The sequence below is a fragment of the Schistocerca gregaria genome, chromosome 6, assembly GCF_023897955.1.
Source record: "Schistocerca gregaria isolate iqSchGreg1 chromosome 6, iqSchGreg1.2, whole genome shotgun sequence".
Classification (NCBI taxonomy): Eukaryota; Metazoa; Arthropoda; class Insecta; order Orthoptera; family Acrididae; genus Schistocerca; species Schistocerca gregaria.
Genome location: NC_064925.1, coordinates 499,187,063 through 499,203,381, shown reverse-complemented (window position 1 = coordinate 499,203,381; position 16,319 = coordinate 499,187,063). Strand labels below are relative to the sequence as shown.

Sequence of the window (16,319 nt, the reverse complement as noted above, 5' to 3'; positions counted from 1 at the left end):
AGTACATACGCTGGAAGATGACGTTCACCGGGCATTCGTCGTACTCACACCCTGGTATCGTCGCCACATCGTGTACCTTGATTCGGCACTCCACCCAACGTTTTTCCACTGTTCATTCGATGAATGTTTACGCTCGTGCGAAGCGTCGTTTGGTATTTACCGGCGTGATGTGTGGTTCGACCATGACATCAAAGTTTTCTCACCTCCTGCCTAACTGTCTTAGTACTTGCAGTGGATCCTGATCCAGTTTGGAATTCCTGTGTGATGGTCTGGATAAACGTCTGCCTATTACACATTACGATCCTCTTCAACTGTCAGCGGTCTCTGTCAGTCAACAGACGAGATCGGCCTGTGCGTTTTTGTGCTGTAAGTGTCCTTTCACGTTTTCACTTCACTATAACATCGGGAACAGTGGACCTAAGGATGTTTAAGAATGTGGAAATCCTGCTTACAGACGTATGACAAGTGACATCCAATCACCTGATAACGTTCAAAATCTGTGATTTCCGCGGAGGGCCCCATTCTGCTCTCAAAATGTCTAATGACTACTGAGGTCGCTGATAGGGAGTACCTGGCAGTAGGTGGCAGCACACTGCATCTAATAAGAAGAAAGTATGTTTTTGGGGGTGTCCAGATACTTTTGATCACACAGTGTATCTGACAGCAATAATTTAATTAGTTCTCACAATACCCAGACAAAGGCTAAACCTGCATTGTACATGAATAAGAGCTTCAATAAAGATGTTTCAAAATGTAAATAGTTTCGACATTGAAACGTTCAGTTCCATTGTGGGAGGGAGAGAGAGAGAGAGAGAGAGAGAGAGAGAGAGAGAGTCAGTATTCGTCGCCATTTGGCAATATGGAAGAAAAAACGTCGCTATGGCTGAAGCAAAAGGCGACATACACTGCCTTCTAAATCCTGTTCATTGCTTTTTTTAAATACAGTTAATAAAAGCACAGTTTTTAAAAAGTTTGTACAATATTTTTCCTATTCTTGCACTGATGGAATTATCATTCAGCCCATGTCAAGTAAATCCATCAATGGAATTAAAACACCGTTTTATTGTAACTAGTCACAAGTTTTTCATTATTTCTGCTACGTATTTCGAAGGGCTATACCTCCACCATCGCGTGGATTTATGTCAATATAGTATGTAATCATCACTATGTATGTACGACTGTTCGGTATCCTGTGACACGATCTTGCAGTGGCCATATGCTCCTTTTCTGGTCTTATTTACTACACATACTGTCCATTGAACAGTATGTGATGTGATGACTGGGTGTTATGTGATGTCCTTAGGTTAGTTAGTTTTAAATAGTTCTAAGTTCTAGGGGACTGATGACCATAGATGTTAGTCCCATAGTGCTCAGAGCCATCTGAACCATTTGAACCAGTATGTGGTGTAAATACGACCGCTGATGAAACTTATGACCGCTGAAAAACAGAGCCACACGTTTTCCCAAAAGTCGTACATGCTATTTACACAAGGTGTTTAAGTATAAACTTTCGCTGCTTTAGCGGGCCCCGATGACAAACTGGTGACCGTGGGATAGTGAAACTTCGTAACATTTCTAAGGGGATGCGGAAGGGAAGTAACTAATGAAGCATGGAAAGAAAAACATTTTAATGCCCACATAAGAGTGGATGGGTTGTTTGGGTGAAAGGAGACCAGACAGCGAGGTCATCGGTGTCATTGGATTAAGGAAAGACGGGGAAGGATGTCGGCCGTGCCTTTCAAAGGAACCATCCCGGCATTTGCCTGGAGCTATTTAGGTAAATCACGGAAAATCTAAATCAGGATGGCCGGACGCGGGTTTGAACCGTCGTCCTCCCGAATGCGAGTCCAGTGTCTAACCACTGCATCACCTCGCTCGGTCCACATAAGAGGGTAATATTTGTTAACAGCGTACTATGTTTATATTCCAGGTTACACACGTTACTCAGTGTGAATAAAATCTCCATTCCCGGCAGCCTGGAATCGCACTAGAGATTGCTTTATTGCTACGCAAAACAACAGTGGTTCATGGAATGCTGTCGTGACAACTCGTGCAGTGCTTGAAGGTCGCACACTGCCTCCAGCATTTTCAACCTGGCAACAGTTAATGTCAACAATTTGTGGCACAATTGCTATCCCAGGACCGAATTCCCAAATCGCCTGTTAATTCGAACTTCCGAGTCATCGTCTTCAACCCCGGTGCGGAAAGGGGGCCTCTCTGTAATCCTTGAAAGCGTCATTACTCGCCACGAGCAGCAGCACTGTTGCCGTTTTTATGATAAAACAGGTTTACGAGCAGAGCCCTGCTCACCTTGTCCAGACCCATGTCGGCTGTATGCCAATGTGCTGCACGATGACGCTCGTGTTTCAACCCTGAGTCCGCCATAACCGTACCGGCGCCTAACGGCAAGTCGTGGCACGAACACTACGAACTACGCAAATCCTGTACTGCACAGTCCGAACATCACGCCTCTAAAGTTGGGAACCCTTCCGGTAAATAGATTTCCTTCTACACTGGCCTAAGTACGGAATTTTAATTGCATCCTCCCTGTCCATGTCATGATGACCGACAATGTGCCTGATGACGGGGGTCTAGCCCTCCGGAACGCGTAGTGGAAATAACAATAATAATTTGTGACTTGTGTTTCAATCGATATTCATAACGATAACGATCAAGCACTTAAACATCCATAATAGATCCTGTCATGTATGACAGGCATTCTCATCAGAGTAAGACCTGCAGATTGTTATACTCTAAGAACTACTTCACAGCCAAGATCGGATGTAAATATTTATTTTGAAATGCTGATTGGTTTCGACAGGAGTTCAGGAGTTTGCTGCCTTCTTCGGATCTTTGAAAAAGATGAGATCCGAAGATGATATAAAAGTGCTACTGAAACCGGTCATCAATTCAAAATAAACATTTACATGCGGCATTGGTTCTGAAGTATATTTCTTCAAATATAATAAAGTTTGTTTCTGATGTTAATAAATTCTGCTACCGTTGCTGGTCTTTATATTGATATTAGATGCTCAATTTCTGCCAGACGGAAGGTTTCACAACTCCCCCTTCATACTCCAGCACTTGGCGGGTCTACATAAGGTTTCCTTTGACGTCCAGCGTGAGTGGACCATAAAGCAGCTCCGCGGGCCAGTTTCCACAACCTAGGCTAGCGTTGCCACGGGTGTGCTTGCTTACCTCTGCCTGAGCGAGCCCCGGCTCGACTTTGATGACAGGAAACGTCTCGAACCGCGTCGCACCCCTCATGGCCGGCGGTGTGCAACTGTCGACGCAGGACGGGCTGCCGCGTACCCTGGACGGACACAAACAGCCACCCGCTGTGGACAGTGGCGCGCTGGGGCCAGCCAGCACGAACTGGGAGCGGGGCGGCCCCAGCCGCGCATAACACCCCGAACTGCGAGGTCAGCAGGCGCTCAGATGTCGCGAGCCGAGCTACCGAGCCGACGCCAGCGCTGCTCAACAATCCACACACACCGAGCCTGCTGCTGACTGCCCTCTGAAATCGCGGCTGTATCACAATGGTCTGAACTCACGTGGCTGTCCTCAGCTGCCTTTTCCGCGGTAATGGCGATCTTCGCAAGATGATTTTCAACTGTTTTTTGCTCGTGAAGTGCACATACACAACGCGTTGGCCTATATAAACGTGGACGCTGGAGTCCACATTTGTACGTAAAGGGCCTTTTTTTTTTTTACTCACACGGTTTGCAGCTTGCAAGGATGGCTCGCATATTGGAAAAGGAAGATACAAGTGTAAAACAACGCAAAAAAGAATGTGGGTCTGAAAAACGTCGTTATGTGGTACAGAAGAGGAATTTCTCATACTATACAAAGAGCTGGAGGAAGAGGAACTGCATTTTATACGTATTTTAGAAAGTCAAAGCAAGAGCTGTATTGCATCTTCAACTTTTGTAGTCCTGTCTTCCTCAGTTGCGTGTAATATTACGGTATATTGATAATTTTTACTTATGAACCGTCTGACAGCAACTGAATAAAACACCATTTTAGTGCCATACGCGTTTCGCCTTTATTTTCTGCAAGGCATCACACCAAAATACACACACACACACACACACACAGTTATATCACACCAAAAAAACACACACATTCACACACAAATGCGTACACGAACAGATCACAGATACTTCACTAATTACACTCGAAAGTTTGGGAATAACATTCGATCTTTGCAAAAACATTTGACAGTCGGCAACAGAAACCAAAACATTGCATTGAAACAAGCGTTCAGTTCATAGTGCTGTGGAATGCGAAAAAAACCGCAAATTGGCATTCATAAGAAGAAGAACAACACCAAAAATGCAACAGGAGCGTAAAATGTAATAAATTGTCCACGCAACTTGTTAAGTACAGTTCAAAACATTACTACTTAATAGGAAATACCAACCACCAGAACTGTTTATAACCTACAGGTACAGTGACAAAAATGTAAATTAAATACGAAAAATATGTACATATTCCAGGCCACTGATGATGCCTTGCAGAAAATAAAGGCGAAATGCGTATGGCATTAAAATTGTTTTTTACTCAGTTGCGGTCAGACGGTCCATAAGTACAATTATCAATATACCGTAATCAAAGCAAGAGTTTTTCTTCATTTGTTGTGGCAAACTGCACACAGAATTGCTAAAAGGAATACATTGTTACGGGATATTATCACAGCCTGTGAAAAATTAATTTGTTTATGATTAAGCTGTCAGTCCATTGCAAATTTTTACGCAGTACAAAATTGTTAAGGCTTTCGTGGTCACTTGTTGACAAACTGCTTGTTGGCTCCCCTCTGGTACTTCGGCCGACCTTTGTATGACGATTTTTCTGGCGTTTCGCCAACACGAGTGGCTGGCATTCTCAAATGTTCACCCTGCATTGCTAGTGGTGCACTAGATGTGCAAGAGGAGAAGCGCACGGAAAAGCTGTTGGATGTTGGCACACCAGGCACATGCAATCTACATCCGCGAGCTCGATTCCAGTCCACCAGCACCACCAACAATGGAGCGTGAAGCTTTGACAATGCCAGCCACTCGAATTGGCGAAACGTCAGGAAAAGCATCAAAAAAACGTTAGAAAGAACCCGAACAGAAGCGAGCAGGCAGTTTTATACAATAGTCATATCTCCCTCTATACCAGGGGTGTCGCCGAGTTTTGGCCCGAGGAGCTGTTTCATATGAAATAAAAATTTAACACTTATTTCACCTAAAACCCCAAAAAGAGCATTCCATCAAGCGTCTTTCGTATCATATCCAATTACAATAAGAATATCTCAGTTCACTGATTCAACTACCTTTAGATTTTCAGTTACATTCCTGTTTGGAAAAAAAGCCACTATGTTGGTTTTATTTTGAAAGGCCCGCGCGACATATAGTTCGCCTTGGAGATACGCAACCAACAACCAGAAGTAATGTGGACGGCGCAACCGGATACCTCTGTTGCGCCGCGCAGGTGAGACGAGTACCAGAGTCAACCAATACATTCCACGTTTCATTTTACTGCAAACTCACAACACAATCGGCCATAAAGTTACGGACCCTAGTGGTGCACATTGGTTCACCACAGACCTGTCGTAACCACAAGTAATCAAAGCAGCTTTAATCTTCTTACAAATAATCTGTGAGAATTCTCTTTAATTTTCGTAGGCTTGCATTTATTTTATGTATTCAGTTACGGTGAGCAGGTACACCAGTCAACATTAGCAATGGTTTCTGCATCAGTACTTTCTTTTAATTTTGGTAGTACAAAATAAATAAATATTTAATTACAATAATATGTTTTTACTGACGACGCTTAAGGATTCCGTATTACAAAGGCAGAAAAGGGACCCAACTAGTGCAACTTCAAAAAATTCAAATAGCTCTGAGCACTATGGGACTTGAAATCGGAGGTCATCAGTCCCCTAGAACTTAGAACTACTTAACCCTAACTAACCTAAGGACATCACACACATCCATGCCCGAGGCAGGAATCGGAAATGCGACCGTAGCGGTCGCACGGTTCCAGACTTAAGCACCTAGAGCCGCTCGGCCACATCGGCCGGCAGTGCAACTTCATCAACTTGTCATTCTCTCTTATTTACAACAACTAATAATGTTATACACTTGAAAAGTAGAGTAGTTTTAAGAAGCAATCATAACAAAAGAAGTAAAAATCGGGATCGAAATTTTAAAGTAAAGCTGCTAGGTTAGGTAAAGCTTAAGTAATTTTTTATATTTATGGTACATATCAGTTCCACAAAGCAGTTGAATGCTACTCTCAAAAATCCTCGAGAGAACAGACTACGAAGTTTTCCAAGTACGCATAATAGTCAAATGATAACAGGTAACTCGACGATGTTACTAGCCTTCCGTGTGAAGGGCCAGGGCTCGATTCCCAGGTGGGTTGTATTTTTAAACACAGGTGCATAGATGGTATACATTTCTAAACACAGTTGCATGTTCTAAAGGCATTTCCATGAATCATGAAAACCATAAAGATTGGAAAAAAAAATCTGCGCTCGCGACTGGTAACTGTTGGATTGCTGGTTCGAGTCTGGTTTCGGTCATAACTTTTTTAGTTTTTTTCCGTTCAGTCCGAATACCAGCGTCATGTAAATTATGCTAATTAGCACATATTTAATTGTTATTTTTACGATAAATGCGCGTCTTCTTATTTCTAATTAAATAGCACACAAAAAAATCCAGTTGTCACTGCTGATATATATCCCTAATCACCGATCCTGTATATGCATATAAGTTTGTTTTAAAAAAGAAAAACATTTCAAATTAATTTTTTTCCGTCTTCATGAACCCTACACTTCACGGATTGCCTGTGGAACATGAACCTTTGTTTAAAAATTTACCACAACTGGAAATCGAAGGCCACCTACGGTGCAGTTGGGTGTCCTACCACAGAGCCACATAGCCCATCAAAGTTGTCAATTTGATTTATGGCGTTAAACAACTTCGGGAACTTTAACATCGATTTTGTGCATCGAACTACTTAACGTAACTGATATATGATTCTAACTTCATACACCATATACATAAAAAATTACAAAACTCCGATTGCCATGTGGCCTGTTTGTCAGTTTCCCACTTATGGTAAAAAAATGTCTGTTTCAGTTCAATACTAAACTTGGTCTGGCGTCAACTAGTAAACAAATAAGACCTAAGAAGAGGAAAGCTATAGAGGAGTTGACAACTTTTCAAGACAACTATGTTTTTGTGGGCTGTAAAACAAAAACCATATGTCTGATATGCAATGAATCTGACTCGGTTCCAAAACAATAAACAAGGAAGTGCATTACGAGACTAAACAAGCAGTTATGTTTAACAAGTACAAAGGACAATTTCGACAAGATCGGGTAAACTACTTAAAAAGAAAACTTGAAAACAAAACATTTGGACAAGATGAAATATTCAGCGTTTTGCAAACATGCTTTAAAAATGACTTCATTGTTTGGAAATACATATTTGAACAGCTTTTTACTCGGATGACTTACATCAAATCACAAATGAGAACACGAATTACTGATGTTCATCTGGTAAACTCTTTGCATGTAGCAATAACTTCAGTTGACATCAACAATGAATCACTTAGTTATGTCAAACAAAGCTATACATGCCACTAATATTGTATTTCATTCAATAGTAGAATAAATGTTCTTTCCTCAAATTTGTTTTATTTTTAAAAAATAAATTAATATTTCTTGCTTGTTTTGGTCCATGAAACAAAAATTGGTAATGCGGCCTGCTCGCTTCTGTTCGGGTTCTTTCTAACGTTTTTTTTTTATGCTTTTCCTGACGTTTCGCCAATTTGAGTGGCTGGCATTGTCAAAGCTTCACGCTCCATTGTTGGTGGTGCTGGTGGACTGGAGTCAAGCTCGTGGATGTAGATTGCATGTGCCTGGTGTGCCAACATCCAACAGCTTTTCCGTGCACTTCTCCTCTTGCACATCTCGTGCACCACTAGCAATGAAGGGTGAACATTTGAGAATGCCAGCCACTCGTGTTGGCGAAACGCCAGAAAAATCGTCATACAAACGTCGGCCGAAGTACCAGAGACAGAAGCCAACAAGCTGTTTGTCAACAAGTGACCACGAAAGCCTTAACAATTTTGTACTGCGTAAAAATTTGCAATGGACTGACAGCTTAATCATAAACAAATTAATTTTTCACAGGCTGTGATAATATCCAGTAACAATGTATCCCTTTTAGCAATTCTGTGTGCAGTTTGCCACAACAAATGAAGAAGAACTCTTGCTTTGACTTTCTAAAATACATACAAAATGCAATTCCTTTCCTCGAGCTCTTTGTATAGTATGTGAAATTTCTCTTCTGTAGCTGGCCGATGTGGCCGCGGTGTTCTAGGCCCTAAAATCTGGAGCCGCGCGACCGCTACGGTCGCAGGTTCGAATCCTGTGCTCAAAAATTTGGTTCGACTGCCTAAAGGGGGTGGCCACCCCTGCGTATACCTTTCCCTTGAAGATCAATAGGTTTTCTTCACGTCTTGAATTTGGCTTTTAATAGTTCAAAGGTCTTATACGTACTGAGGTTGGCTAATGAAATCACATGGGCCTTAATATTGACCACTGATTCTTCAATAACTGTTTCACATTCAGTCCAGAGAGCTACTTAAGAGTATGTAAGCCTGATACAAAAACATATTTAAACAAAAAGCTTTAATACATTACTTGACGTATCATGCTGAAAGATGGAATCGCAATCCCCGAATTTCTCTTCAACAGTGGGAAGCAAGAAGGTGCTTAAAACATCAGTGTACGCCTGTGCTGTGTTAGTGCCACGCAAAACAACAAGGAGTGCAGTGAAAGACCCTCCATGAAAAACACGACCACACCATAATACTACCGCCTCCGATTTTACTGTTGGCACTACACACGCTGCTAGATGACATTTACCGGGCATTCGCCATACCCACACCCTGCCATCGGATCACCAAATTGTGTACCGTAAATCGTTACTCCACACGTTTTTCCACTATTCAATCGTCCAGTGTTTACGCTCCTTACACCAAGCCGCGCGTGATGTGTGGCTTATTAGCAGCTGCTCGACCGTAAAATCAAAATTTTGTCACCTCCTGCCTAACTGTCACAGTACTTGCAGTGGATCCTGATGCAGTTTGGAATTCCTGTGTGACGGTCTGGATAGGTGTCTGTCTATTACACATCCCAATCACCTGACTACGTTCGAAGTCCGTGAGTGCCGCAGAGCACTCCATTCTGCTCTCTCACGATGTCTAATGACTGTTGAAGTCGCTGATATGAAAGTACCTGTCGGTAGGTGGCAGCACAATGCACCTAATATGAAAAACGTATGTTTTTGGGGGTGTCCGGATACTTTTGATCACATAGTGTAACAGTTGGAGTACCCATTGCTCCTCAGACCGCTTTCCAAGTGCTTCATATCTTATCTGAGGTGGTGTGGTTCCCATATCCGCCTTGCTCGCGTTACAAACGTATTAATCACGCCTCTTTCCTGGCTCGGGTGGTGATTTGACAGTTTGTGCAAATATCGGTCTGTATGTTTCGGTTTTCGGTACATGCTGTGTCCCAACGTTTTCAACACCCGTCGTGACCAGCACATCTAGAAAGCGTAGCTGTTGGCATGAAGGTCGTTCAAGTGTCTTAGGAAATCACCGAGCTGTTCCTCACCATGCCTCCATACAACAAAGTATCGTCGATGTATCTGTACCACACCTTAGGTTTACAAGGTGTCGAGTCCACTGTCTGTGCTCGAAATGTTCCATGAAGAAGCTGGCCGCCACTGGATTAAGTGGACTATTCATGGCGACGCCTTCCAGCTGTTCACAGAAGCAGCCATTCCACACGAAACAGCTCGTGGTGAGACATGCACGAAAGATCTTGGTGATATCTTACGAGAAAATGGAACATATGTACTCCAGAGAGCCACTGAGGGCATTTCGGGAAACAAGAAAACAACACAAAAGCTGAGAAGGATGTCGTTTGGCCCGAATTTTAGTTACTTCTGGTTCTCACTGAAATGTCCGCAGTCCTTTATGTGGGTGTCATTGCTTCCTAAGTGCGGCTGCAGCGGAGAGGCCACGTCTTTCGCCAGTTTATACCTCAGTGAACCAGGAGCGCTAAAAATCGGTATTAATGGAACATTATTCTTATGGATCTTTGGTAACCCATACACATAGATAGTAGTGCTTCTAAGTTGTACAGGTTTCTCTGTATGAGAAAGATCCGCTGCGTCGAATATGCGCTTAGTTTTCGGTAAGCCTTCGGCTCTAATAGGTCCCGGATCTTCTGCTCATGATCTTCGCCGTTAATTACGGCAGTCACATATCCCTTATCGGCAGACGGTATCAATATGCTCTTGTCGGCGTCAAAACTCTTGATAGCTCATAACTCTTCTTTCTTCCTGTTGCGATCTGGTGGTTTTGCTCGACGCAGTATTCAGGCGGTTTCATGCGTTTTTCCTCAGCTCTTTCTCAAGGGAGAATCCGAATGATCATTAGCAATGATGTCCTCCATTAGTATAGTTCTCGGGATGACAGCGAAATTGCCTCCTTTGCTCCCTTTTGGTCAATTGTCATTCATTGAGGTTGACCACTGGGGGTGACCTGTCGAGAAACGGTCAGTCATTCTGCTCCGCACATCTTGCTCTTTTTCTTCCGTCACTTAGTGCAGAGGTCGAGTTCGTTCTGCATGCTCCTGTGAGTAATGCTGTCGATCTTGTCCCAGTCGTCTCGATGCATGCTGTTACTTAGTTGATACAAAATGTCCAGCAGTTCCTCAACCCTTCTTGCCAAGCACCTCTGTGATGCTTGAATTCGCTCCCGAAGAAAAGCTTGTGCCATTCATTCTTCAAAGGAATGGCTGCCTGTACCACCTACAATTAATCCATAGACATTCTCGATAGGTTACAGTCGCATCCAACTAGTATTGCATTATCAGTCTACTAGAAGTAGATTTTCCTCGAATAGTTCTAAAACTGTCACGGCAGACTTGTGTGACAGGTAAAAATGTATTATAATAACACATGAGTTCACCTAGAACTCTTATACGCATCCAGATAACTTCACAGTCAGCCTCAATTACAGCCTCGATAGACAGAATACTTTTGTCGACTGCAATTAATACTCCACCCTCCTATCGCGTCTAATACGTCTATCCACTATATATCCCATGCCTCACCGAATATTTCAGTGATACTGGGGCAGAGAGAAAGCAAATTTATCTAATTTTGCTTCTTACTACTTCAATCGTATTTTATACATTTTAACCACGTTCGTGTCTACGAACTTTCATAATGGCGCTGATAACCTCGTCCTTCAGCGACCCCTTCACCCCCCCCCCCCCCCCCCCCACACACACACACATGTCCATTTAACTAACTAAATTAGCTGTGCTGTTTCCTGTTCAGAATCGCATACTGTTTGTGTGTGTGTGTGTGTGTGTGTGTGTGTGTGTGTGTGGTACACTGATTCTGTGAGATGAGTGTAGCCGTCAAAGGGAGCTTGATGCTCTTGACCTGGAACGCAGTTACTCTGAGAGCAATCAGTAGCGGCAAGTGGCGCGAGTGCGCGCCCTCGACAGGAGTGAAAACTGTGGTAATTGGCGATATCGAACGGGCGCGGTCCGCGCGCGCCGCGTCGGCTGAAGGTGACCCCGCGCGACCTGACCCGAAACCCCGGTTGCCGGGGTACCACACATCTGCGCATGCGCCGAGGTGCCCGAGGCTAGGTGGGCGGGGCCCGCAGCCTCCGCTGATAGGATTCTGCTGTGCCACTATCGATCCTCTATGTTGTGCTACAGTTCTGACGTCACTGTCGTTCCTGGAATTCTTCATATGTGGCCATTTTGGGAAACTACTGCTTATTTATATTGGCAGCAATGTACACGTCGGCTACACTGCGGCTTTTGATAACGTAAAGCAACAAGTCCCTCTTTTGCCCAGATATTGCCACTTCATTTGTCTCCCTTCGTATGCTGGGGAGGGTGGAAGACAGACGAAGCAATAAATGTCTATACGTACATGCCGCAACCCACTGAAGAGTTGGATGTCGAGGGTACTTCTTACCAACTTAACCATATCTGTTCCAGGCAAAAAATGACGTCCTGTAAGTACGCGTACATGTCTTATCTCCCTTGTTCCAATTCCAGTGGGAGATAACGATGGAATCACAGAACTGTCGCACTGTCCTCGTCCAGTGCCTGTTAATTAAGTTTACCCAACAAAGTTTATCGAGAACAACGTCGCCTTTCTTCCAACGATTCCAGTTTCAGCTCTCTGAACATCACTGCTACACTTTCATATGGACCGTACTAACCCATTACGATCCTAGCAGTTGTTCCTGAACCATACAATGGTTTGATAATAATACTCACGTAATTTACTTTCAAATTTCTTTCAGGTGATGCGGCCGAAACAAAGTGGAAAATTTACGGGGCGGTTACTGGAGGAACAAGAAAAGCTTAAAAGGGTTAATCGGACAAGCCAAAATGTACCGCAAGTGGCCATAAGTGACGCACGCTAATTTTGGATAACACGCTTTGGCCGCGTTTCCCAGTCATCAATATATCGAATGTCGAAACAGAAGATTCCATGTCACTTGATAATGGAACTCCTGAACCTCACAACTCCGCAGATGAAAAGTCCTTGACTCTTGAAAATTTCTCGTGTATTCAGCCAGGTAGCGTCGTCCAAAAGGCGTGATATTTCGGCAAGCCGACTTCTTGCCATCTTCAGGCGTTCTTGTTGTCAGACACCTAAATTCACAGGCCTGTTTACATGTCTACTTTGGCTGTCAGAAACCAAGAGCGCCTGAACATGGCAAGAAGTCGGCCTGCCGAAATATCACTCCTTTTGGACTAAGCTACCTGGCTGAATACCAGAGAAATTTTCAAGATTTCTGCACGCCGGGAAAATCTCAGATCACACAAAGTTATAGACTATTTGGAAATGGAAATTTGTGGTAAGTTCCTATGCGACCAAATTGCTGGGGTGGTCGATTCCTAGGCTTACACACTACTTAATTTAACTTAAATTAACTTACGCTAAGGACAAGACGAACACCGATGCCCGAGGGAAGACTCGAACCATCACAAGGTGCCTAAGACCGCGCGGCTACCCCGTAAGGCATTGACTATTTGCAGAGCAGCTGTAAGTGTAGTATTCTCGTCGCAACTGTTGTGTTTCGTGATCGGCAATCCTGTCTTTTGCCGGCCGCGGTGTTCTCGCGGTTCTAGGCGCTCAGTCCGGAACCGCGCGACTGCTATGGTCGCAGGTTCGAATCCTGCTTCGGGCATCAATGTGTGTGATGTCCTTAGGTTAGTTAGGTTTAAGTAGTTCTAAGTTCTAGGGGACTGATGACCACAGATGTTAAGTCCCATAGTGCTCAGAGCCATTTGAACCAATCCTGTCTTTTACGGTGAGCAAAACGTACAGGGCAAGACTTCACTAAATTCACAGGCCTGTTTACATGTCTACCTTGTCCACTCGGCTGTGTAGGCGCTCGTTGTGGCTGCTTTGGGCGGTCCCGAGCAATGGGCCACTCGACCCGACAAATCGAGGCCTGCTGAAACTTATCGGCCGCTATGGCACCTGAATTATATTGCTCTAAGATTTGCAATACTTGGGGAACTGATGGATCTGAGTACCTTACGATCTGTTCCTGTATTCCTTTACCTGGGATAGGTAAAGATTCCTCGATTTCACAAGACTGTATCTAAATCAATGAAGGTAAAAAACGCGAGGTAAATTTTAACTTACACCTAGGGCATCTGTGTCTTTATTTTTAAAAGAACCTTGCTACTTTACAGAGTTATATCTTTTACATTCATCCATATAAAAGCTTGGGGCAATTCACATTACGGTAGTGATTATCCATATAAAAGCTTGGGGAACTTTTGACATTACGGTAGTGATTAAATTTTTCATTTTCTTGTAAAAGTTACAACAACTACAATTAAATTTACACTTCCTAGTCATGCCCTTTAGTTCTGTGTACCATTGGCAGTACGTCTGTCCCGGATTTTTCTGCAAGCGAAAAAACTGATATCTAGCTGCAGCTACTTGGATCTGCTGGTCACTTGGTTGTGCGGCCGACGCAGTTTGTGCAGCCAGTAGTTAGTTGTACCGTCGCCAGCAAAGCAGCAATCTGTTGGTTCTGAAACCAGGAAGTTTGAAACAGCAGCAAACTTTCAGAGTTGTGACCCCGGGTTCACGCCTCAGTCAGTCGTAGGATCACTTTTTTTGGCGCCGCTTGCCGCTCTTTCACCCCTATCAATGATTTAGATAGGATGAATCACACCTCCACCGCAAAAATTTCAGAGGTTGTTCACGGATTCCTGAGCATTTTTTTTTTTAAATCAGGGGTCCACAGTCACTCGTGGCGCGTTACAGGGTTATTGCATCTCATCTGGTTTTCTGCTCCAGTTAATTTTGTATATGTATTGTGTTACATTACTGTTTTTCCAAAAGAAGTGACATAACATAAGCAAATCCATAATGAAAGATCAGTTTGAAAGGAATATTTTATTGACACATAGGAGTATGATAAACAACAATCTTACTCTTCTTTTAATGTTGATTTGAATTTGCGTGTCTTGTAGAAGTGAGAGAACACTGAAAGCATTCCGAGAGGTGGAAGAAGCACGCTGTTCGCCAGGGACAAAAGGGTCACCTGCCACCCTTACAGCCAATGCACAGAAGGCCTGCTGACGGAGAGTCGGAGGTCCACAGCCCACCGGCCACTGCCCGTTCCTTTGTAGTGCCGCACCGTGACGTCCTGCTTTGTTCTGAACAAATACGGTTAGGATCTCCAATGGCGCAGCCTTCTGCGAAAACATTGTACAACCCGGGAGAAAAGTGAGATGGTTCGCTTAAGCTTGACGGTTTCTCCAGAAAGTATTGGACGCCAGCGATAAACATTTCGAAGACGGAGTGGGGTGCCACAGCTTAGGACCTCTGAGTACGTGAGACACCACTTAAACGTACTGATTCTGCAAAATAATAATGAGCGTATGGTTTTTTTGGTAACCATATATATTTATTTAAATACATTAACAACGATAAATTTTAAAAAAAGGACATTTTATTCTACTAACCTATTATATTCCTAGTGTTGGTTAATATTACTGTCATTTTATAGGTTTTCTTGTTTATATTTTTCCTTCTTCGTTTTTCTCTTATTGTCGTTCCTTAAACCCTTTTATATAGCCATTTGTCATCTTTTTTTGGGGTAGACATTGCAGGACAGGCATAACAATTTACATTTAGCATCGATGCATTGATTTTGAATTCATGTTTCTGTATATGATGCACTTGTGATGCCACAGGCACATTGTGTATTCTGGTTTGATCTCTTCCTCTAGTTTACAGTGTTACGCGGGACAGTATGAGGGACACATCACCATGATAGATGGAGCAGAAGTGGAAGAAACTTTATTACATATACTACAGATTTAAGAAAATTTTGTCATATTATATAAGAGAAGCAGGAAGGAGAGCGTGAGTAAACAATAGAATTTTAGAGGTACAAAGTAAAGGAAATCATTAAAAAAATTATAAATATTATTGTGAGTAGTTGGCACTTTCCACTAAGTAATGCTCGTCTCCTAAGACAATATAGTACAAATAATGAAAAAAATTAATTAAGAAAGACTGGTGGTACTACTGGGCATACTTTTGACACTGTTTTGGCTGCGAACATGACAGCTGTTTGGTGAGAAGCACTTTGTATCACTGATTTCACTAAGAAGAAACACTTTATACTACATTGGTGGCCGGGAGAACCCTCGCGGGGCGGTTCGGCCGCCACTCCACAAGTTGTTTAACGCCACGACGGTGACTTCCGAGTGAATGAGGATGAAAGGATGATGAAAGACAAACAACACCCAGTCATCTCTACGCAGGGAAAATCACTGACCCCGCCGGGAATCGAACCCAGGACCACGTGCGCGGGAAGCGAGAACGCTACCGTAACACCACGAGCCGCGGACACTCTGCAAAATAACAAATGTGATGGCCGTGAAAGCCTTGCCAATTTTCAAATCCATCATCTTCAGAAGTGACCAAGCGTAGTGATGTCACATGTCTTTCTACAGAGTGTAAACGATAACTGTTTACAACTTAGCACAGTGGAGCAGATAAAGTCAAGATGTACAAAATGATTTAGAATACAGGGCAACTGTGGTATATCAAGCCGGGAAACAAACTCAAATTGGTCTACTTAAGCCAAAGCCCATGCGCGCTGCGCGAGAATTTGGCTAAAATCGTACTTGAAAAATGAAAACTCCTCATTCTTCCAGCAGTGGCTAACCT

At 43.3% G+C, this 16,319-nt stretch overlaps 2 protein-coding genes across 9 annotated transcripts in view; one reads left to right on the top strand and one right to left on the bottom strand.

Annotated features, from left to right (window-relative positions):
- The window catches only part of LOC126278051 (uncharacterized), a 391,922-nt gene extending 388,548 nt beyond the window's left edge, over window positions 1–3,374 (bottom strand). The window contains exon 1 of the mRNA XM_049977856.1: window positions 3,199–3,374. Coding sequence (XP_049833813.1) covers window positions 3,199–3,267 — 69 coding nt within the window. The 5' untranslated portion in view covers window positions 3,268–3,374. The remainder of the gene's footprint in view (window positions 1–3,198) is intronic.
- Window positions 1–16,319, top strand: part of LOC126278050 (uncharacterized) — a 420,814-nt gene that overhangs the window by 119,595 nt on the left and 284,900 nt on the right. The window lies entirely within an intron of this gene.